Here is a 25,454-nt window from a genome sequence, read left to right as displayed (position 1 = left end):
GGACTCCATGACGTCACCACAGGGATTCCCTACGCCATATTGCAGTAACTTCCTGTTTTGGTGACTTCCCAATTTCTGGTTTTGCCATGTAAATATTTGCTAAATGTGAAGGATTGAAGTCGAAGGGATGAGTTCTGAAGAAGTGATTGTCAAAGGGTGGTTAGTTAAATCTCCCCCAGAGCGAAAGAGTTCACGGATCGCCTGGCGTTTTGTGTTTAGAGCGGTAAGTATTTTCGGTGTCTACTTCAGAAATGGAACTGCAGGCTTGATGCACAGTGAAATGCACTAAGTCAAGCACTGTCTGTGTCAGAGACTGTGTGTGTGTACTGTTGGTCTATACTAGGCAGGCCTATATTTTTTAAATTCTATGTCACTATTTGGGTTGAATTGTCATGATAACACTTACTACTTGACAGCAATGAAAGTGTTTACTGTCAGTTACTGTGTTGATTTATACTAGCTGGCCTATTAAAGAAGTGAAGGATATCATATGTTGCCCAACCAGTGGCACCACCGACCACTCCTCAGGACAGGCTGGTTATCAGAATTTGTAGGTTATGCCTATTATCGAAAAATACTTCATATTTTATCATGTACCGGTACCAAATATAGAATAGAAACTAATTATGAGACGTCGTCTGGCTATGCAGATACCCGCTTCAGTCTTGCAAGTCTCCAGAGTTGTGAATGTCGATGCGACCGGACCTGCTGCTTACAGCTGACCATCCTGATGTTGTCAAGTACCTTCTGATAAATCTCAATTAAAGAGCTGCCATGCAAAATCTCTGTTACCAATGGCAATACATCAATCTACCACCCAAATGGCGATCTCAAAAGTGTACCATTGCTGCACAAAGCCTAGTACTAGTTGGTGCCAATCATGGCACTTACTATGAAGCCCTTATCAATTTACTCATGGTGCTGCAGATTCACTTGTAGGCAGGTGATAGACAAAGTCATCATTCGTGTCATCTTTGATTGAAAAATAGAAAGAGTTATAAAAATGATACAAGTTGCATTCTTTGATGTACTTTTTAATTTCTTTTGTTATAGAATTCTTCAGTAAGTAAATAACGTATTCATCTTGAGGTTTCAGTGGAGGAATCATTAACCAGAAGAACTAACACACTTTGCTTGGTGAAAGAGTGTGCTGGGGATTGGAATGGGTTGTAGGCCTTTCAATTACATGTACACCTTCACACCTTGTAGGTTTTATTCTGTATTCAGCATAATTTGGGGACATCTTGTCATGATAATGTACTGAAGTTATTCAGAATTTCAGTTGCCAAAAGTTCAGAGTATGTCTTTGATACTACTGTCTATCTCTAGCAAAAAATGGCATATTTGGGATTTTCAGGCAAAAAATTATGGGATTTAGGAGCAAAATTGAGGTTTGGAAAATGGGGTTCATTCAGTTATCCCTAGTAAAAACAGGACAAATTTTTTGAATAAAAGTCCAGTGAAAAAACTCTTCTATTATAATTTGGGGACAATGTATTAATTGTAACCTTTAAACAGTGTGAAGTCTACGGATGTATGCAATTGAAAGGCCTGGGTTTGGTGAAAAACTGTGTGTACTGTAAACCTCTTCCTAACAGTCCTGTTTTCTTCAGCCCGTGCATCACTTCCTAATAAGTAACAATGGGTTTTGCTTGTAGTCCTTTGCCAGCATCTTTCTAAGGAAACAACTGGCACTTTTAACGACTGCATTCTGTGGAAATTGGGGGTTACTGTTCGCTCCTCGGTCCACTCACGCAAAGGCAGTGACGAAGAACAGCGGGAGCTAAGAACTTTTGCTGAAAATCTCCAATTAAAATCGCTCATTTGCGTGATGCTTTTGCAGTTCATGTACAGACAGTTGTTTTTCTTTCCCATCGCTGTGTTTCATGTGAATTTTTTTTTAAAGATAAAGGAGATTACATATGACCAGTAAAAATGGAACAAATCTGTATAAACCCTCTCATTCCACATGCACGTTCCCCCATTCACAGGGTAGTAAAGTAAACATCTCATGTTTCTTTATTGAAGTTTACATCTTTCAACCTAATAATAGATTTTTACCCTCAGGTCTTTAAATACAAAATTTTTGCAGCTAAATCGAGAGTGCTTTGTTCTAAAAGGCTGGGCTAAAGGACTTGTGAATGTACAGTAGGATATCTGGGACTCAGGCTGGGCTAAAGGACTTGTGAATGTACAGTAGGACATGTGGGACTCAGGCTGGGATAAAGGACTTGTGAATGTACAGTAGGACATGTGGGACTCAGGCTGGGATAAAGGACTTGTGAATGTACAGTAGGATATCTGGGACTCAGGCTGGGCTAAAGGACTTGTGAATGTACAGTAGGATATCTGGGACTCAGGCTGGGCTAAAGGACTTGTGAATGTACAGTAGGACATGTGGGACTCAGGCTGGGATAAAGGACTTGTGAATGTACAGTAGGACATGTGGGACTCAGGCTGGGATAAAGGACTTGTGAATGTACAGTAGGACATGTGGGACTCAGGCTGGGCTAAAGGACTTGTGAATGTACAGTAGGACATGTGGGACTCAGGCTGGGATAAAGGACTTGTGAATGTGGGACTCAGTTAATGTAAAGGAAAGAAGTTCGCACTGGGAGTTGCTACAATGTAGCTGATTACCATATTGACCAAAAAGTTAAAAACTTTTTCAATGGCAAGCCATCACTCAGATTTTTGTCCTCCTTACTAGAAAAACACCCGGACATGATTGTCAGTTTATAGAAAATTATGAGAAATTTCCTATTCACTTGAAGGTCAGAAATTTGTCATTAATTTGGTTGAATTGGATCATGACTTGTTTAAAGTATGCGTGGAATCAGTCAGAGATTCCGTCATTTGACGTCTTGTCAGGAAGCACATGGTGTGTCATGCCTCAATTGCCCAATTTTTTTCTTGTTTTCAGACAAATCTTCTTAAACCATTCTTTCTTACTTTTGCCCTTTCTTTTATAAAATATCTCCTTTACTTAGAGTCGAAGGGTATGGAGATGGTGCCATACATTGTATTTGTAAGAGGGCTAGCGTGGTAACCAGGAAGTCAAGGATGCTAACATTTTTCAGGTGACCTAAAAAAGGTCTTCCTCCTGTTGGTGGTCTGGTTGAGCCACAATTTATGCCAAATACAATGGGATCTACTCCTTCTACATTTGCCCCCTCACAACTTTCTTATTAGATGCCATTTGTACGCAGGCATGCAAGAATTTCAACCAACTTGGCTTCATTCCAGTGATTTCCAGATCTATTTTTAAATTGTCTTGCAGAAATTTAGCAGGATGTGATGCTTCCTTTTCTTATTCTTGTGACTTATGGTTTTTAAGTCAAGTGCTCACAATGGTGTCCTTCCCTCCATGTCAAGATAAAAAATGAGCCGACAACAATAATTGTGTTTGTGCATCCAAATATCTGATGTCATTGAAGATTTGAGAATTGAGCATTATAATTCACTCTCTTTCAAAAAAGCTTGGGATGGACTCACCACTTTGGCTACTGAGAACAGAGAGACCAGTGGCAGAGTCACTGAGTGGTTAGACTAGAGCACTGGGCTCATTCTCTGATGGTTCAGAATGACAGTACCCCAGACAGTAGAGCTCATTTAAAGGGGACTTTGCGATCTCAGAGCCTTATGTGTCGAGATGCCTTTCCTACTGACCATATACAGAAGGAATAGTCAAAGATGTGCATTAAGTGATCATAGCGTTTGATAGTTCAGTTGAAGAGATGTTAGTTCATTGCTGTGGTACGCTGAGTGAGTAATCACTGCTCAGGAGCCCCTCTAGTCCAACATGAGCATGTCCAAGGTACTAGTACAAAGCAAGTTGCGAATTGTCTAGTGAAAGGAATGTGATAAAGATAGTTTACTGTTTCCTTCCAAGTCATGTTTCATCTCCTTCCACAGTTGTTTTGTCTTGCTCACTATCTCAATTTCAGTGTCAGTTACATGTTTGTTGGTTTGCTTGGGAAAGGTACTTAACCATGCTTTCCATTCTCCCTGGCTCTCTGGCAGTATGATTCTCCAGAACTTTTCCTCTTGACCAGTTGATTCAAAAAACATGTGAAATTATTATTTACACCCATCGGATTTCTTTAAAAAGTATTGTAAAAATGTTAGAACATGATGAGGCATGCCATTCTCTCCAGATTAAAGACTGACATTGCTGATTTTTTCCAGGCCATGGTGTGCAAGCATCCTCGTTTGTCCTCAATCGCCGAGGAAGCCCCCTACAACAATTATAAGGTGTTGTCTCTTTATTGTTCTTGGAATGCTAGCGTTAGGTATATCAGCATCAGTGATGAGACTTTTCCTGCTGTAGAAAGAAAGATTTGGTATAGAATATCCCAAGTTGTGATAGAGCAATATCATATACAGTGGAACCTCCCCTTGTGGACACCTCTCTACTAACGACACCCTCTCTATAGGACACTAGTTTGGGACACAAATACACTGTAGGTTGTTTCCATTAAATTTAACCTCTCTTATGAGGTCACCTCTCCATAAGGACAGCATATATCAGTCCCTAGGGTGTCCTTAGTAGAGAGGTTTTTACTGTATAATAAGTCAAATGTTGACCAGCCCTGCAGTGAATGCCGTTAGTGGTCTTGTAACTTCTTGGCTTGACTACAACAATGGGCTGCTTTACGATTATGGAGAAGACTATGCATCTCTCCAGCGTATTCAAAACACGGCAACGAGACTTGTTTGCAGAACACGTAAGTACAATAATATCCCACCAGTCCTTCCGCAACTTCACTGGCTGCTGGAAGTCTCGTAAGGTTCCGCTGCATTGCTGTAAGCAATGGGGGGCAGCTGGTTACCGACAGCTTCTGCTCGCAAATCTTCTCGCCATGGAAAATCGTCTGCTCTGAGCCCCGTGTGGCAACCAGAGTGACCAGGACCTCGTATGGGGACAGAAGCTTTTCAGCAAGTGGCCCTTTCCTTTGGAATAAACTGTCTTAGAATGGCAGATATTTCAATTCCTTTAAGCAGTCATTGAAGATGTGGCGTTTGAGATGATTTGCAGAGCAGGCTCCTTGATCCTGTCAGCACAGTAGAAAGGTGTACTTTCCAACTTTTTACATTATGTTATGTCAATCCGTCAGTCTCATCGCTACGGAATGTCTGCTTCCCATACCCTCCGCTGAAACCCTGTGTTGGTGCTGGTCGTCCGCACGCAGCTATACTTGTCCTTAGTCAGTCCTTGTGTTCTGAGACTCCATTGATACTCCCAACCCTGGCAAACCCTTTCTTTAAGGTTCCTTCAGTTAAACATCAGTATGGCATGCAGATTATAGTTAGGGGCATGAGGAATTTTGTATCGTAGAGTATGATCTTCGAGGTGACTTGACGTCGCTTCGGAAATCTCCAATTTGCCTTTAGTCGGCTACTGAAGATTGTATGACCCAATGCGAGATTCAAGTTTTTTTGGCTTGGGGTTTCCTGAGCCGTGATGTGCTTGGAAGTTGGATAGAGTTAGACTAGAGATCTATGTAAAAATAGTTGCATGAAATATTTGAAAAGTTGAGTTAAGGTTGTCATTCAGATTATAATCAACATGGGTTTTCCGAACGGGCTTGTATTCTGTCTCAAAAACGAAAAAAGACAGGTTGCTATTATGAAATCAGTTGGTCTAAAAATAAAACATGATCTGTTTGAGTTTGACCGAGATGTGGTTTTGCCCTAATTCGAACTACATTTACTTCCCTGTCTGACGAAGTTACGCTGGCCACAAATTAACAATTAGTGCCAAGAGCTGTGACAAGTCCTTGTTCAAAGCGCTTTGGCTGGAGGCGTAATGGGACAGGTCCTTGTTCAAAGCGCTTTGGTAAGAGTCGTAATGGGACTGGTCCTTGCTCAAAGCGCTTTGGCTAGAGTCGTCCAGGTGACTTTGGCAGAATAACATGGCCGCCGAATATTTCCGGGTTTATAATAGGTTACCTGCATAAAGAAAGTTCAGTGATTTGGACTTGTGGTGTCAAGAATGTCAGTTATGTTTTCCAGTCATTCTTCGAGTTCAAAGAATCCATTGTGATAGAAATATGACTGGAATGACTTTATGATTTCTCATTCAATATTACTGTGTGTGTCATTTTGGAGCCATATGTATACATTGTGTATGTGCACTGTTTGTGACTTTCAGTTTCCTCCAGACTCACCGATTAAAACTAAAAGATTGATTGACCCCTGAAATGTTTTCTGGAGATTGAAATGATGCTTGTCCCCTTGGGTGATGTCCGTTAAGGGGAGCTATACTTTGATCGCAAATCCCAGTCTTTTACTTCCAGTGTATGATTTCATCTGTCAACTCTCCCTGCACACACTTGATCCTTTGCCCAGGCTCCTCTTGTCCCTCATATTGTTTATTAGCACAAATCTATTAAGACTATGTACACAGGCTCAGCTATCGTCACAACATGTAAATAACATCATGGCAGGTCTCAAACAATATAATAGTCATGACAGTGGTCAAATAGAGCAAATAGCTGCCAAATCGGCCTGTGACCACATATTATTGCTGAAATATCGAATATCATGCATATGACAGATCAGTTAATGTTCTAGTGTACATATGCTGTTATGTACAGTACATGTACTGTATTATGGTGTTTTGTTTTTTGTTGACAAGCTGTTTTTCCTATCTGACTACGACATTTAAGTGTATCCAGGCATCTTGTCCAGGGTTGGGTGCTGACTCTTTTGGTTGTCGGCCAGGATAGTCATCGAGGACTAGTGGATGGTAATTAGCATGTGCGTCGTATCTGAATAGTCTCCTCCCTGGTGAAGAACAGTTTGATTCGCCATACACTAAAAGCGTTGCTTTCTCGACCAGATCCAGTTTAGATAAGATAGAATATTAAATATTCATGGTGTGTTGTCTAGTTGTCTTCCAGCTGTAATCTGGTCCTGGTTACTGGTGACCAGTGGTAATCTCTCAAAACTCTTTAATCTTTTCACAGTTTGATAATCAGATCTCACTATCGATGTCTGGACCACTATGTAGGCCTATTAGACCATAACTGCTCCCAAGCTTTATACTGTACAATGAAGTTAGGCCGACTGTTTTACTTGGTAGGCCTATTATTACAAGCAGCAAATTATGATAGGGCAATTTAGGTAGTTTTCATTGACCTGCAATTTTCAGTGCAGGTCAATGCAAAAACTGTGTGCCTGATTCTCGTGTTGATCTTGTTTGGTAGTCCATGAGAGCCAATAAAGGCGATGTTTCATCTGGGAATATCGTGGTAAATGGAAAAGATCCATTTTAATTTCAGCTGTTTCGATTACGATTTTCAATTATTTGGGACACTTGCTAAAAGGTTATGGCCATCGAAAGCCAAGATGTCAAAGTGACTAAAAATTCTCTTTGTCAAGACAGTGTGGCCAGGCATTGCTATGTGTCCGCCAAGACGAGGAACTGTATTTTCCTCATTAAAAACATGGAAACTTGAGCATACACAGTATTGGGGTTGACTCAGATGAAAGGCAAAGCTCGTGGAAAAAGTCATCTTGACAATTCAATGGCATGAGATCCAATTAATCTTGGAAAAACAGGTCACCTGTCCAATCTTGGCGTTTTATGCGCATTAATAATGTGGTTGTGGGTGCAAATGTAGTACAACTATCAAGAATTACCCCCTCCCCCCCCCCCATAACAATTCGGGCTCTGCCCTGTCTCAAACTGGCCAGATCTGGCATGGTGTATCTTGGACCCTCTCCTCCAAATGTTTGCAAATTCTAGAGTTAGGTTAGAAACATGCTCTGAATGTAGACCTATGCAGATGTTTTTGCTTTTGCAAAACATGGCAATGACTAAAGCTCTGTTTACAAAGGACCAAACCCATCAATAGTGACAATACTGGTCCAGATACTTCGGAAACCAATAGCGGTCTATTTTCGCTATTTGACCTCTGTGACCATGAAAAGTAGGTCAAATCAAAAACTTTGGTGATTTGTGAATCCAGGTATTCGAGGCGGGCCACTCTGGAAGATGGTTCGATTCAGCGCCAGGCCTGAAAATATCAAGGCTCAAATGCATATGGTGTAAACGTCAATAATAGAAGTTATGCAGTGGATTTAGCCCAAATAAAATTGATGATGTAACATTCATTGTTATTTTTCCACTCAGTTTCACATGCCCACTGACATACTTGACTTCTTTTATTGTTCCTTCTCAAAGCTTTAACCTTTGGACTTCATTCAGGAAATGTTTTGAAAAAAGTAATATGTTGGTTGTTTTAGCAGGAAGAACACCAAATCTATTGTTTGAAAATACTGAGTGGAACAAATGGAATTTGTCATTTTGTCATTGTCATGACGTACGTGTATTTATAGAGCGGGTGCTCCAGATGCCTGGGTCCCCGAAAATTGTCATGAATTTGGGGAAATTCACATAAAAAACATCTGGGCGCCTCCGTCAAGACACTAAGTCTTTTTTCACGTAAAAGATTTAAAAAAGATATATAGGCTCAGAATAAATACCCCTTTCCCTGACAACTTCTTATAGGCTAATTGTATTTGTCTTGTTATAATGCACAAAGTACTTTGGTAGAAATTTCAATTGAATGCTTTTTCTATTGGGTTAATCTGTTGCTATGACAATGGCTTCATTCCCAAAATATTTAATTTCTATTGCTTTCTCTTGCCCAGCCATTCTGTTTTGGCGGTAATTTATTGGTGAGTATGGCTTTTATTTCATAGATGGCAGCACTGCGTTGGCCTTTTCAGTTTAGTGTTGTTGCAAATTCCCACCAGATGTCTCTGTCTCTGTGTCATTGTTGGTCACTTTTATTTTTTCCCAGGGGCGGTGGGGGGGGGGGCACCAGTTGCAGTTGCTCCCATTTACTGATGATTTTGGAGATTTGGACTTCTACTAAAAAGGGTCGAATTACTTGGCATTTATGGGGTGGTATTGGTAGTGAACAATATCTTTACCCCCAAAAAATCAAGAATATGGAAACATTTTGATTTTTGTCTTTTTTTCGAAAATTGGTGTGTTACCCGAAAAATGACGTTTTAGCTAATTTTTATTTGTGTGCTTTATATTCTTTATTCTTTATTCATCATTCAATATTCCTTGTTGTCAATTGTTGTCCTGATGTTCAGAGCTAATATACCAAGAATTGATAAAGACTAAGAATGTGGAAGCAATTCTATATCGCCTATTCTAGCTCAAGGTACTAAGTTATAGGGGTTCAGCCCCTATGCAATAGCTATCTCTACATTTGACTGGCTGTTGCTTGATTTCTGTCACAAATTACAGACCTCAAATAGTTTAACGAATTTTTGAGTGGTTAGTATTAGCGAATGTGAAAAAGGTATCAATTAAAAAATCAAAATCCAAGTTCAGGAAATGTCTGGCTGCTTTTGAAAAAAGACAAGTTTTGGTGACTTCTGAAGTTTCAAGTTCTTAGTCTTGATTATTCTTTGCAAATATCAATACGTTACTTTGAAATCGTTCTTTCTAATTCTTTGTTGTTTCTAATTCTTTGTTGTTTCTAGCTTTTGTTAAGCTTGTTTTTTTCACTCAGCTGATTAGATCACATGCAACTCATTGGCGACATGTTGAATCGCTTTGATTTTGACCAACGAGCAGTTGCTCGGGAAGTCATTTTCAGTTTCACCAGTGGGTTGCAATAAATTCAGGAAGGTGCTTGTTTTGACCGATGTGCAATCACTAGAATAGTCACCCATGAGTAGCCATAGATTTAGTTTCCCCTGTAATGTGAGGTTTAGGTGTTGGACCCCAAGGTTCTGTTCCAGCATGGTACATTGGTTCACCCCTTTCACCCAATCCCATCCTGCCAGGAATTTTCAAACACAATATTTGTTTTTCCTCTCCAAATTCTCTAAAATTAACCTTTTTCTCACCACAATGGGGATAAGCACATTTTTTTCCACTCCAAATTCTTTAAAACGTTTCATTTTCTCACCAAAACTGGGGCAGCTACATCTTTTGATATTTAAGCATGAATCTTTGGTGTGGCACTATTTCATTGTTTCAAGTTCACTAATTACTGTCACATCATTCAGTGTTGTGCGATTTACTCTGTCCCAATTTCTCATTAAATTAACACAGGTATTTAGAGTTCAATTTTTTGGACTTTTCCTCGGTTGAATATTGTGTTGTGTCCAGCGCTATGAAACTTGGCATGTCTAGTGTGTCTATATCATCACGAGCAGGTCAATTTGTAACAAAGCCAGGAAAGGTGTACTGGCCCTTTAACCCCGTGACTGTTACAAGCATGTTAACTCCTTCTTTGTAAGCTAACAAGCATGTCAATGGGACTGTAAAGCTCATTGTTGTTGTTTTCATTTGTAAAGGAAAGGAATGCAGACCTTTGTATTTTGTCAGGTTTACGCTTATCATAGGGTCACAAAAGATTGTGATATGAATTCCTCCAATTTACAGGTGCCAATAGACCTATTTTATAATCATTCATTAGCACATGGTAGTACGATTCATAAAAAGTGGAAAATCGTTTAAGGGGTCTTCAAAAGCAATTTCACGTCATTTCTGACTTTGAAAAGGGAGCTATGTGAAATTGTGGTCAGATTCGTATCGATTTGATCTGTATCAATTGAGTGGGTTTGATTTCCAGAACAGCACCTGCAAGTGCTACCACCTATTGTTAAGTGTTGATATCATAAATCATGTTCTATATTTGCCCTCGGCCTCTGTGATAAGTTTTCTATTGAACATATCCTGCGTACATAATAACAACGTCCTCCGCTGGCTCCTAGACACTTAATTACACCGACAAGAAAATATTGCATTCGGAGATAAGTTTATAGCACTTTGGATAAACAGTAGATCGAATTGACCGGTCAAATACTGGGCCCATTGGAATATACTGTGTAGAATACAATGGATAAGTCGTCTTAGAAATCGTGCACTGTGTTTCAAGTGTACACAAATTGGATTATTACTCTATAGCAAGTGCATTTTACCTGGAGAGCTTCAACATGCACAGGTGAATTCTCAGTTAGCTTGGTGAGTTTTTTTACACTGTCTAGATTCTGTGTTGGGCTTTAGTGTTATGAATATTGAGTATACGCTGCAAATGGAATGCATCCTGAGCTTTGCGTTTATAACGTTGCTACAGGGTTGCATGTAAATCATGATCGTCATGTGCAACCTGATGGAGAGGCTCGAAACTGTATTCAGATCAGAGCATTCAAAATGAGCCATGCACATGCTTAGTTAAAGGGGGACTATAGGCATGAACTAGGGGGTCAAATGGGTCTTAAATGCAATGGTATTTTCGCTTGATTTTCTGTAATTTGATGATGGGTGTTTGCCTAAAGTTAAGGGCACTGCATGGGATTGAATCAATGGCGTTGGCCAGTGCCAGTTAGCTTCTTTTGAGATGCACTGCTGCATTGGGAATGGTCTTTTATGTGATCCAGGAGGGTATTTCAATGGTTTCTACCAGATTGTATTGTCCTGGTATTCAAGACCATGACAGCATCTACCGCAATGTCGAATATAAATAGTACAGTAATTGTTGTCTTCAGTGCAATTCCAACACGCTCTAAACCATGTCAGTGGCCCTGATATAGCTCTGTTAGAAACACCTTTCCCAGCTTGTAGGTAGGATTTCAGAATCATGCAATCTCATGCCAAGAGGCAAGACAAAATCATGCAATCATTATCCCTTCTGCAAGACCAAAATCATGCAATCATGTGCCGCAATGCAAGACCAGAATCACGCGCCAAGAGGCAAGACCAGATTCATGCAATCACGCGTTGTGATGCAAGACCAGAATCATGCAATCACGTGTTGTGATGCAAGACCAGAATCATGCAATCACGTGTTGTGATGCAAGACCAGAATCATGCAATCACGTGTTGTGATGCAAGACCAGAATCATGCAATCACGTGTTGTGATGCAAGACCAGAATCATGCAATCACGTGTTGTGATGCAAGACCAAATTCATGCAATCACGTGTTGTGATGCAAGACCAGAATCACGCAATCACGTGCCAAGATGCAAGACCAGATTCATGCAATCACGCGTTGTGATGCAAGACCAGAATCACGCAATCACGTGCCATGATGCAAGACCAGAATCACGCAATCACGTGTTGTGATGCAAGACCAGAATCACGCAATCACGTGCCATGATGCAAGACCAGAATCACGCAATCACGTGCCATGATGCAAGACCAGATTCATGCAATCACGCGTTGTGATGCAAGACCAGAATCACGCAATCACGTGCCATGATGCAAGACCAGAATCACGCAATCACGTGTTGTGATGCAAGACCAGAATCACGCAATCACGTGTTGTGATGCAAGACCAGAATCACGCAATCACGTGTTGTGATGCAAGACCAGAATCATGCAATCATGTGCCATGATGCAAGACCAGAATCACGCAATCACGTGCCAAGATGCAAGACCAGAATCATGCAATCACGTGTTGTGATGCAAGACCAGAATCATGCAATCACGTGCCATAATGCAAGACTAAAAACAAGTACTCCATCTGTGGTGTTGGATTAATTCGATCAGGTTCATTCTATAATTGAGCAATAACATTGAGTTCAGTAACATTATTCTTGGCATCAATAACAACTCATACCTGGCCCACACTTGAACTTTCCCAAAAATTAAATTGTGCTATGTTTTTTTCTGGACATGTCTGGCAATTCTGCATAAAAATACGTTTGCAGTACTGATATGTGGTGATAAAAAGAATTCAATTGTGTTCGATCACAGATTCGTAAATTGTGTTGGTTTTTTGCTCGATTGTATTTTGGACCCGACTGGTTTTCATTGAACCTTGGGATTGTGCAGATTAGGAGCCTTGATGGCCTACAGGTTTTGTGTCTATTTAACAAGCTGCAGCTCCCGGGATCGTGTCCTGGGCCTTTTGGGTGACAAACTTCAGGCTCTACGTCCATCGAATAGAACAGTAAGCCATGGTCCGTTGCGTCTCGTTCCCTGGGCCATTCGGGCTAAAAACCCAGGCTCTTTGTGTGCGTCAGATCAGAGTAAACAGTGGTCTATTGTATCTGGTGTTCCGGGCCAATCGTTTAAAAAACCCAGCTTATATAATTTGGTGACTTTCACATGAAGGAGCATGTAAATGACTCTGGTTTAAGTGGACCATGATTCATTTCATGCGTTACAGATTGATTACTCCAAACGAAATATCTATGATTGAAATGTGGTTTTTTTTCTTATTTTATGCCGTCATCCTTTGTGTATGGAAATGTCCGTGACAACTGGTTTATAAAGTGAGGATGTCATCTGCGTATTATGCTATTGTTTTCATATCACATGACGATGAATAATCCCGGTACATCTGTTCACGTTGGGTTGGCTCCATCTCATGACATCAAAACATTGTAGCGCATATATCTAATATATCTATTCATAATTGAGCCATGTACCTTATGATTCAACACTGCATATTGTAGCCTTATTTAGTGGAATTAACAAAAGCATTTTTGCTCGAACAATTTCGAATCTGTTCAGGGCCGTATATAACCTGTGGTCGAGGGAGGGGGGGAAAAACAGCACTTTTTGTCCCAAAAGTGGCCAAATCTCCTTGAAATGGATGTTTTTCAAAGACGTCCAGGGAGCAGTTGCCCCCCTGCCCTCCCTGCTTAAATCCACCCTGTTGTTTTGTAACAGTGTTTCCTCCAAAAGTTACATCATTACCAGGTGGAGGTGTGGGAGGGGGAGATGAGATGGGTGGGCGGACAGATTAGTCAAATTTCTTTATCAAAATTACAAACAATCAATATATGACTCTTGAAGGGGGCCCTGCCCACCCTTGACAAGCTGTGTGTGACTGACTTTCGTCATCCCATATTCACTTCCGACGAAGTACGAGTTATGAAGGTCTTTCATGTCATCAGGTCATGTGCTAATGGATATACGCGACACTCGTAAATTATCGTTCGTGGAATCGGAAACTTTTTTAAAAAGTCATCAATAAACACATTTGCATATTTCATACTCTGTTTATTCATCGCTCTTTGTAAGTATTGCGAAACCTGTGTAATAACTCTTGTTAGAGTGACTAAACAAACCAAACGTGGCGAGTCTGGTTACACCCAGTCACGACTGGTTAGTTTGATACAGTTCATCTCCTCATCGCCAAGTCATATTGTGTGATTATTTTCACATAGTGATTGATCAATAGCGGCGTTCATTTGGAAGGTTTGGGTAGTTTGTGTGCTCTGAGAGTATCATTTTAAAAATAACTCTAGCTTTCCAGTTTATTATTACCTGTCGTGAAAAATACATATCAACAGCAAACGGCCATATCAAAAAATTTTGACTGTGGTGAACGTCTTTGGAAATTGCCGATGTCATCCGGCCGAAATGGTAACCGGTATGGACTACCTAAGGTAGCACTCTCTCTATGGCAGACACCTCTGAAATCTGGTTCCAACTTCTGTCACCAGTGGCGCTGATTCAAATGTAGCATTTACGTAGACTTGTTTATCAAAGGTATGTAATCACCGAGATCGATTGAATCTACTAAGTATGGACCGATTCCATTGAAAGGATTTTCTGTAAGCTTTCTCCCAAACCAAAATTACGAATTTTCCTCGTTACGTGAAACTTTGCCCAGAAGGTTTGTCAGCAGTGTAATTCACTTAATTGTTTCTTTCCAAGTGTATTATCTTGCGTGATAACTCAATAAAATTGTTTGCGACGCCCACAGTTACTTGGAATTTCCCGCCCTTCAAAGTACTACCCTTTGGCGAGTAATTTCTTCCATTATTTTAAGGGTGTGTTAAGTTCGTTCTCGTTATCACACTATCCAGCTTCTGTGGAGTTGATTTCTCGCTAGCGTTCTTGGTGGATTGACATAATGGCACCATTTTGCCAGAATCTTCTTCCGATCGGTCATTGATGCTACCTGGCTGTGGGTCCAGTCCCCTCGCCCTTGATCTGTTGTACTTCTGGTGATATACGGCCCATTAGAGATTCGTTCCGTCATTCCCAACAATACCATGTCACGGACCAATGAGGACCAGCTATAGGTGCAACTTTTTGTAGACCATTTGATCTGTAAAGATAATTCCTGGTGACGATATGTTCTTTTTGTCGGGTTATCATAGGTCATTCTGCTGACAACAGTTTGGGGATAATGTCAGGTGTGCTGTTTGAGTGTGAGAAAATGTTCCCTTGCAAACAGTCAAGGTTAGACAAGCTAATGTGGCTGCATGATGCCAAGCAGCTACACAGACTGCGATTTTTGTCACGTAAAAAAGCCACAAATATTTCAACGAAATATTTTTAAAGTATGAGTTGATTATGTCATATTTTCAAATCAGTACACTTCAATGTCTTAGATATGTCGTCATTTCTTGTATGTGGCCTGGAATTTGAATTCTAACATCATGGCATGTGAAGGTTCAAGTTGATAGCAAATAACACACTTACTTGCAAATAGCTTTGGAGTTGAGGAGGAAACAGTACAGTATTTAAACTGTAGATTGTAAATGTATTTCAGAGACATTTGCATAACCTGCATTTATGAAATGCAACGAATATAGGTTTTGCGGTTATCATGAAAATATTTCAAATTTTCTAGGTCTGTTTGATAACATGATTTGATTTAGAGGGAGAAGTACTTGTTCATTTAGTTTGTGTGCCTGGTCTTACCAAAGTCATTGGTAGAACATGTAGAATCTATACTAAGGTAAGAAGGCAATGACGTGTGATCAGGACAGACTAGCCAGCCATTTGGCACTTGCGTCTTTTCCAAAACTACTGTGGGTGACTGTTTTGACCCCTATACCAGGGGGGCAATAGGCTCGAGGGATTTGGGCTATAGGCTCAAAGGAGGGGCATAACAACGCTTTTTGTCCCAAATTTCCATGAAAATCATGTTTTTCAATAGTTCACCCTACACACTCACCTTGCTGCGTTCGCCTGACACAAAAACACTGAGGGTCAGAGGACATTGTTTCTCGCTCACACCGATCTTAGACTGGCAGTCATAGAGTACATTCTCGCTTTGTAATCGTTCTATTGATTTCGTGTAATAATAGATCACGGTCTGTTAGATGTGGTCATCACTTCGCTTTGTTGTTTTCCAGCCCTGGATTTCCAGCTTCTGTTCTATCCTCCAGGGAGTTCACTGTTCCGCAAGTCAGACGCAATCAGGGATGCAAAGACGTTTGGAGTATTTCCATTTATTTCTCCTATAGAAAAGTGTTCAAGACAGCAAAAATGAAAAGGTCTTTGCTTCAGCTCTCTGTTTAACCTTGAATCTTTTTAATCGGACCAAAAATAAGCATTTTAGACTCACATTTTTGTAAGTAAGAACAGTTCAAAGGACAAGATTTTCAAACGGATAAATGTCTTAGCTTTTTCTCTGACATCCCTGCACTACATGTTTGTACTGGTAGTATAGATCAAAATAACTTTGAACTTGTTCCAGGTTGAAATAATAGTCACCTCCTGTAGACTGTGACATGACATGAGTTCATTGTGGTCACAAGTTTGAAACTGTGGCAGATGGATATCAAGGTGAATATGCAGATACCTGCTGGTGTATATTTGCCAAGATAAGGCATTTCAAGATAACTTGATGAGAGGGCAGGATACTGTGAACCACTCAATGTTTGTGCATCCTTTTTTGCATTCACCAAAAAATTCAGAAATGATTACGATTTCAATTTTTTTCAAAGAAAAAAAATTCTCAAATTTTATTTTGTGGGTCATGGTTGTTCGTATTTTAAGAGATTTTACCAAAGACTAATAAATCGCAAGTGAGCAGACGGTTTGATGTATGGGTTAGTGAAAGGTTAGTGGGAATATTGATAAGAACAATAGTCTATAGTACCTATTAATCACTCTCCTCGATGTGTTGCCTTGAAATATCTCATGGGAATGTGTTGTGATAAGATAAACCTTGATATTTTAAAGGGGTACGCTGCCGTTTGTTGTAACTAGACTGGCTTGAGTTTCGGAACAACTGTAGGAGCCACTGGAAATGAGTTAAAAATCCAACATGATGATAAGATAAAATGACCCAAATTCCCAGTGTCCCCCACATCAAATACATGTAGTGACCCAATTCTTTGCTCATCACCTATTTCGCAATGTAGCCCACATTTACTGGAGCCCATCATTTCCTAAATTAAGGGTTGACCAGATTGGTACCACCATTTTGGCTACACTGTGAAATCCTAAAGCAATCAGAACTCCTTCAAAACGAAGTGAATGCCAATTTCAATGTTCTTTGTTTTTCAGAGAACAGCCTCCCAAGTTTTAAATAGGCATACATTTCAGTTGAAGAAGTTCTAGTTGCTTTAGGATTTCAATTTCTAGCTAAAATGGTGGTACCTATGTCAACCCCTTAGTTAACTGGTCTTAGATGGGCAAGTCAAGAGCACGTACTTCTCATCAAAGATATGTAGGCTGTAAGAATCTACCATATCTTTAGTGTGTCAGAGGGGTACTTGGGATGTGTGGGGGAGGTTCGGGGCATGGCATCTCAACAAGTTGTTGGAGATTAGGAGTGGGATTTGTAACGTTGCTTGTTGGAAAGCCTTTGCCATGACTCTGGGGATTTGGCTGCATCTGAAATGTGACTCTAGGCACAACTCAATGCACAAATGGCCGACTTCTCATTACAGGAGTCTACCATCGTATCAGAGGAGCACTTCGGGTGTGTAGGGAAGGTTCCCCAGTTGCCAGTTGGGAAACCTCGTGAGTCCTACATGCTCGTGAGTCCAAAAAAGCAATTCAGAAATGGTCTATTATATACTACTTATCATCAAAAGTATGAAGACTTGGAATCAGCCATCGTATCAAAGGAGCACTTCTCGGTGGTGGGGAAGGTCCGGCATTGCAGCTGAAAAACTTCTTAGTTGTGGGTGTATCGTGCTTGGGATAGACTAAATCAATGCAGAAATGGCCTATATTACTAATCGATAATATGAAGGCTGTAAGAATCGGGCATATCTTGAGTATGCCGATGTCAGAGCACTTAGGGAGTGTGGGGGAGGCAAGAAGTGCCAGGTGGGTGAAGGAATGCTAAGCAGCCAAGGCAAGCTACGCAGGAGCGTTATGAGAAATGGCAAGTTTGTCTCCTACTGAAGGATTTAGGTTTAGACCTACAGCCATTAACAAACTGTCTCCTACAGTAGGTTGAGATGGAATTGAGGTTCAAGGAATTGATACGGAACTGGAGGTTTTGTTTGTCTTGTATCTAGACTTTTTCGTCAAACTATTGATAAAATATTTAACGGTGATAAAAAATGTGTGGTTTTTCCACATATGTCCGCCGTGGCCGCTGAAACGTGGCATCGATCGTCAGAGATTGATGATCAATCATTAATCAGATTCTGCGTCATTTGTATGGTAATTCTGTCCTCTACTTCGTTCTTACAATACTTGATGAAGGAATATATTATTGATTAATGGCCTGTCCTCCACGGGGTTGTGGGGCATTAATGGCGTGTTTGCCTGAGTGATGGAAAGGACAGTTTAACCCATTCAACCCTTTTCTAACAAATGGTCTTGTCAATTGGTTTTGACTTCACAATCGTCGCATCAGGGGATTTAGAATATCAGTTGTAATAGCTGTTTACTCAGAAAGTGTACTTAATTCAAGTTTATCTTTTTTCAATCCGCCTACTCTTAATTACTTGTCCAGAATAATTGATTTTCAGCACAAAACAAAGCTATGTAGATTTATTTAAATTGATCGTTAATTGAATTACGTAATAAAATAAATCTCCTATTGTCGTCTCATTACAGAAATGGCGTCGACGTTATTTCGTGCTTCATAAGCCTCTGGGTAGTCTCCCCGGATACTTCGCACTCGATTATTACGAAGATGAGACGTGTCGTCGTAAGACAGGCAGCATCGACTTGGAACTGACGGAGCAGATCATCTCCTCGCTTGACTCCTCTCATTATGCTCATCTCTTTGCAATAAAGACGAAATTCAAGAAGAAGGATCGTACATATTACTTGGCGGTGGATTCGGAGAATGAGATGAACAAGTGGGTCGAGTGTCTCTGCCAAGTTTGTGGACTCAAACCAGAAGACGGTACGTACAACGTTTCTTATCTTTTGTTAAAAATTGCAGAAAATGTGTCCAGTTGTTGAGGATTCTAAAAGATTTGGTTGTAATCAGTTACCCGGAGCAAATTTTGAAACTGTGTCTTAAAGTGTTAACAGACGTTGGACGGGAGGGGGATGTCTGCAGCAGGAAATGAATGGGTGGTGTCGTCCTATAGCACTACTCAAGAGGTCCAAAGTTTAATTGTGTAATGAGCTGAATCAAAAGGGCAGACCAAAAATATCATGACTTTTACTAGTACTCACTAGTAGTGTAGTAAATGTAGTCAGTATTAGCCACACTTTTCCCTGGGAGTCTGAAGAAGGGCTTTGGTTGGGCCAATCACATGGTGCGGAAAGTGTTGTGCTTTGACACCAGTTGAATATGCTCATACATATTCTGGTTCGATAAAACTTGTTGTGTAGTTGATGCCACTGAATTATGGAGTGTGTTGACAGCCCTGCCCCTCCTCTGATGGATGTCATCTTGCCCCACATCTGTCATGGGCATCAATCACTCGGCGGTGCCGCCCTCCTTGGTTTGTAGTAGATTCTGTAACTATTTCTATGCTCTGTGAGAGGTAGTTGGCCTTTCGGCATGGGGCCTGGGGGAGGGGTGTTCCCATAGCTCCAACGCCAGTGCGGGTGTTGATGATTGAAGCCTCAAGAAGTTATAAACGAAATGGTAAATCTAAAAATAGTCGCCTCTCTTGATTGATAACCGTCTGTTGTGCTCCGAGCTGGGAGTTCGCGACCTTGACCTTAGGAGGAGACAGCTGCTAAATGAAAAACAAGTTACCGGTATATATTCAACACGTTTACCATAATATGGCTCCGAATTGTCTGTCCTGAAGTGGAGCCACGGAATGGGCTAAACTCGGACTGGCTGGACTTGGACCCCTCCATAGTCCAAGACATGGACATGCCTCCATAAAGGCAGTGCGCTCATCACACGGCCAGCTGCCCGAGGACTAATGTGAAGGACTGATTGTAGCTGCGGGATGTCACTTGGAGACAGCAGCTGCAGCACATAGTTCATTATATTATCTTATGATCATATTTATGCACTGTTTACAACTTGTTTGACCTCTATTTTCAGTGCCTGATGCGGACCAACCAGCGGCGCCACCTGTGGACTCTGTAGACGGGTCTGTTGACGTCCGCACGGTCCAACCACACACAGGAATGGGGGCACAACAACCAGAAACACCTTCAAGCATAGCTGAACAAAATCATGCCGGATCATACGTCAGGCTGGATGTTTGCGTGAGCACTAAAAATGATCCAGCACCGGTATCGTCACCGGAATTCGACCGTCAGAGTGTAGACAGTATTCCAGACACACCACCGCCACCGATTCCCTTACCTGTTGATCCATCACCAACCACGGATAACGCTTTCACTTTTGAGCCGAATTTATATAGCGTGCCGCCACGCCGGCCGGATATACCCGTATCTGAAGGCCCGCAAGATTGGTATGATGTCCCACCGCCCCAAAGTGCAGTGTTCTCATCGAACCTACGACGGGATTCCACGTCATCGAGTGCTAAGAGAGACAGTTCTGTACGTGGCTCAACCCAGAGCACTTTATCTGAGCAGTCTTCAATGTCGGGACCGAACGAGATATACGACGTACCGCCGACCCGCTATCAGTTGGACGAAGTAGCAAAAAAAACAAGCGAAGTCAGGTTATCGGCACCAGAGGATATGTATGATTATCCGCCTTCGCGGATTGACAATTCTGAGCCGATGGCGCCAGTCATCCCTGACGCACCTCCTCGACCGCCAAGACCTGCTCCGGGCAAACCGGCGCAGATAGAGACAAGATTGGCTTACCAGAATGTGCCTCCAAATAGCATGGCGCATCCGGCAAACAGAAAGCCGGATTTAACTGAATTTAAACAAAGATCGTTTGATGATATTTACGACTTTCCAAAACCGCAACCGAATAACGGTTGTTTATCAATGTCGCCACCGCCAGGGAATGTTACGTCGAATGTGACGACTCATAATTATATTAACGCTTCCACCACGGTCGATAATGATGACGATGATGCGTTTGCCCCGGCTGACAATAGTAACAATAATACCAAATTAGGCAATGACTTATTCTCTGTTGTACCGACAACGAATCGAAATGGTGACTTACACTTACAGGCTCTTAGAGACTCGGCCGTTAATGATAATATTTACCAGATACCGCCGTCGAATGCGCCGATTACGAGCGCACGGCCTCAGGTCACGACACGAGCGACGCCTACCAAAAAACCAGCCGCCAAGGGTAGGTCCTACTCCGTCGGTTCGTACCATTCAGCATCAGCCTCTCTTGATGTTGTATGTGATGTCCCGTCTTTTTGTGATCAATTTTGCACGTCATGATTTGCCTCTCACCTTCCACACTTTCAATGTAACCTACCAGGAAACCTATAAATCCTCCACCCAAATGTTCTTTGAAAAAAAAGTATTTCGGAACTTGCCAACAAAGTTTGAAACCAGTAACGTCACCTGTTGGTTATTTCAAATAACGCCACATGATGTCATGCGGGTCATGTCACCGCTGTAAGCTAACAGAGCCAGCAAATGACGCTACAACAATGGTATGGATCTTGCAAGACATGATTGATGTCATCGTTGTCATTTCACCTTGTTTGTTTTTCTTGTCCACCTAGTTTGATGATTAAACACCAGCCTCCTGAAAAGGTACACACGTACCTGCATCCCCTACCTATTGTTATCATCCATTTCCAAGGCTGTCCACCCAGCTACAATCCCTGCACTCGGCATCGCATATCAAGTGTGTCTTTGTCACTGTAAAGGTTACATTATCAATTCATTACAAAATCTTATAATTCATTTCACCATCCTCACCCCAGGTACTCTTCCCGAGGATACTTACGCCATCTACCCGACCGCACGGACACGAAGCTTTAAGAAGGAACGAGTGCCGACGCCACCTATGAACAGGTAAAAACAACTTTTAGCTTCATTTCTGACAGCTTTGATCGGCAAGGACTTTTTCAATCTGTATTCTGCCCCTCACTGCGATATAGTCATTCAAGAACAATGATTAGAGGTGACCATTTTCGACCTTTGCTATTACTGACCAGACTCCACGATGTTAAATTGTACGATCTGACTGTAACAGCTGCCCGACTCATGAATAATTTACTTCTGCAGACAAGACAGTGTGTTTTTCTTCTGCAACATTCGTCTGTTTGTCCAACTTGAATAATTTATCAACGTCTGGAGGCAAGATCAAAAGGACTAACCAAACGCGAGGAAAGTGCTGGCCATTAACCCAAAGATGACTGACATATAATCAGGTCAAGACTGGCCTAAGTTAAAACCTACGCGGGACTGGTCTTTGACCTGTGCAGGACTGGTATTTAACCTGTGCAGGACTGGTCTTTGACCTGTGTGGGACTGGTCTTTGACCTGTGTGGGACTGGTCTTTGACCTGTGCAGGACTGGTCTTTGACCTGTGTGGGACTGGTCTTTGACCTGTGTGGGACTGGTCTTTGACCTGTGCGGGACTGGTCTTTGACCTGTGCGGGACTGGTCTTTGACCTGTGCGGGACTGGTCTTTGACCTGTGCGGGACTGGTCTTTGACCTGTGCGGGACTGGTCTTTGACCTGTACAGGACTGGCCTTCAATCTGTATGTAACCTTGCAACAGTTCATCATGTGAGTGTCGAGGACCAAGGAATGTTGCGTCAATATCCATCTGACTGTTCATTAGGAAAGTCCGGTATGGCAAGATGACATGACAAGATTGAAAAGATTCCAAGATATATCTAAATCCTGAGCAATTAATTTCTTGTTAATTAACACTAAGCAATTTTAGGTCATCAGACAAATTATGACTGGAACAAGGAAGTTAATAACGGCAGGATATGGGGTGATTGTTCAGAAAAATGGGCCAGATTTATTGTCGTACAGGATGTCTCGTAATCAAAGGAGGTCAAGGAGGTGGACATCACTCATAAAGTATCCCCCAAATAAGTGATGAACGATTATCTTCACCACGCCCTGCAATTTTGATCTCATGCAACAACATCTCTTGTGTGCGATGGTCATCATAGTTGCCTGTTACAAGAATCTGCGGTCGCATTGACCTGCTATCAATATCAACCACAACAATAACTGGTCCTGGTTTTGTCGGCAGACAGGAGACCTTTTTATCACAAATAGCAAAAAGGTGTATGATTGTAAAGAATGAACGCAGTGTTTTCATAATGCTTCTTAATTGGAAATAAATGGTTTTCTCTAGTTTTAAAGAAACTCGGTCCACTCACATTGCAAAAACGTATTTGTCAACTAATGGCCATTTTTTGCTCGCAACTAATCTAAGAGTCATTTTCAGGTCGACGAAGACGCAGGCGGCCATCAGTGAGATCGGTATTCCTACTCCGACACGTATCGGCAGTGATGACTCTTCCAGTTCAGATGACGACGACTCTTTGTCGGAACAGTTGATAGCCAAGGTGCGTGTATTTTCATCTTTCTATTTAGAAAAGAAAGGAACATTTGGTGATCATTTGCCTCACCATTAGAGCATGGGAGAGACAGACATGCATGCACACATTCATGCACACACCCATACACACAAACACATGTCTGCTTCAACTGAAGAAGCAAATTAATGACGTCTGCTGTCGCTGAAGAAGCAAATTAATGACGTCTGCTGTCGCTGAAGAAGCAAATTGATGACGTCTGCTTCAAATGAAGAAGCAATTTAATGACGTCTGCTGCAGATGAAGAAGCAAATTGATGATGTCTGCTGCAGCTGTGAAGCAATACTGCTTCAAATGAAGAAGCAATTTAATGACGTCTGCTGCAGATGAAGAAGCAAATTGATGATGTCTGCTGCAGCTGTGAAGCAATACGATGATGCATAGCCCTCCTCATCCTGCAGTAGTATTTACCCACCATGACTCATCACACTTTGCACTCAACAAAAAATCTCTACCGTTAGTCGCGGCACGTTTGCTGTGAATAGATCCATCGAGCAGGTACTCGTACCGATCGTCTGCTTCTTCAAGGGTTCGTTTTGATGAAGATGAATATCAATCATGCTGGACTAATTTTGTAAACATTAACCCTATAAGGACGGTGCTGTTTCGGTTAAAACGTGTAAATTTCTGATTTATGCCAAAATGAAAGTAATCATGCTGGTACCAACAACACACTGAACCCGCTATCTATTGACATGCAGTAGAACCTCTCTATTAAGGACACCCTCCATATTGACCAATGCTCTCCTCTATGGAGAGGTATGTTGATTAGAGAGGTCAAATTGAATGGTAAGAACTTGGGACCGTTAGTATTGTCCTTAATAGAGAGGGTGTCCTTTATAGAGAGGGTGTTCTGAATAGAGAGGGTGTCCTTAATAGGGAGAGTTTCCCTAGCAGAGAGAGTTCCCCTAACAGAGAAAATGCCCTCAATAGAGAGGCGAGTTCCTCTATACTATGGAACTCATGTGAGTACCTAAGTCCACAATCAAGCAATAATCAAGAAACATCAGTATTAAGTCATCAACATTTTAAAAAACTCAAAAAATCCTTTACGACTGATTTAAACAGTTGACTCGAGTCCCACATGTGACCTTCACAAATGTGACCTTCACACATTACCGTAATTTGACGCTACATCTCGGTTTCTTACAAGAGCGCCGCGGCGACTCAACGATTAGTCACCCGCTGCAGAAGAATCGATATCGCTCTCTCGTGGGTATTTCAATTTATAGATCAGTGTGTCGCATCTTGTGTATCGAAAAGCTCCCCGTTGCTACGGTAACCGCCTATTAACTATTAACTGAATGCAGATCAACAGAAACATTAGTTTGACCTTAGAGGTTTTTTAGAGGGAGACTGTGGTTTTGTTATTACATCCTGGGCATGAAACTCTAGTTTCACCAATCTAAGACTGCTTTATTAATTGTTGTATCAAATATTCCTGATGTTTCACACCAAAAATACCAATAAAAAATTGACAAAAGATTCTGGAAGGTGTTATTCTGGGTGTACCAAAATTATCTAAAAATAACCTTGCTATGTCCTACCTTGTGTACATTACCTTAACAATACTACACAAAAACTCCACCGATCACTTTGTGAGTTCAATAATAGATCTATAATTGATTGAATCCAGGCCAATCCAGGTTCGTTATGGAGACTGACATTTCAAACCTGAAGATCGTTCCATCCTTTGTTTACATGTCTAAATGTACAGTCATGTGCAGTGTTCTATTGACACACTGCTGCATTGCCGGCCAGGTTGGGTTGGAGTAAACGTCGAAGCCATGTTGACGTTTGTCTGGTAGCATTACAAATGTAAATTCACCTTGATATCGGAACATGTGGTTAAATGCTCACATGGATCACAAAACGA

General features: G+C 41.4%; 1 protein-coding gene across 5 annotated transcripts in view; it reads left to right on the top strand.

Annotated features, from left to right (window-relative positions):
- Positions 1-46: 46 nt before the first annotated feature.
- The window catches only part of LOC135493213 (GRB2-associated-binding protein 1-like), a 29,425-nt gene continuing 4,017 nt past the window's right edge, over positions 47-25,454 (top strand). Inside the window, exons 1-6 of one of the 5 annotated variants that reach the window (XM_064780310.1) lie at positions 47-223; positions 8,662-8,688; positions 18,759-19,053; positions 20,164-21,363; positions 21,938-22,028; positions 23,428-23,548. In XM_064780310.1, the coding sequence (XP_064636380.1) occupies positions 128-223; positions 8,662-8,688; positions 18,759-19,053; positions 20,164-21,363; positions 21,938-22,028; positions 23,428-23,548 (1,830 nt within the window). In that variant the 5' untranslated portion in view covers positions 47-127. Of the gene's footprint in view, positions 224-4,188; positions 4,255-8,661; positions 8,689-10,670; positions 11,006-18,758; positions 19,054-20,163; positions 21,364-21,937; positions 22,029-23,427; positions 23,549-25,454 lie in introns of those variants that run through there. The other 4 variants (XM_064780309.1, XM_064780308.1, XM_064780311.1 and 1 more) reach the window with 4 other exon arrangements.

The sequence above is a fragment of the Lineus longissimus genome, chromosome 9, assembly GCF_910592395.1.
Source record: "Lineus longissimus chromosome 9, tnLinLong1.2, whole genome shotgun sequence".
Taxonomy (NCBI): Eukaryota; Metazoa; Nemertea; class Pilidiophora; order Heteronemertea; family Lineidae; genus Lineus; species Lineus longissimus.
This window is presented reverse-complemented; position numbering and strand designations above follow the sequence as displayed.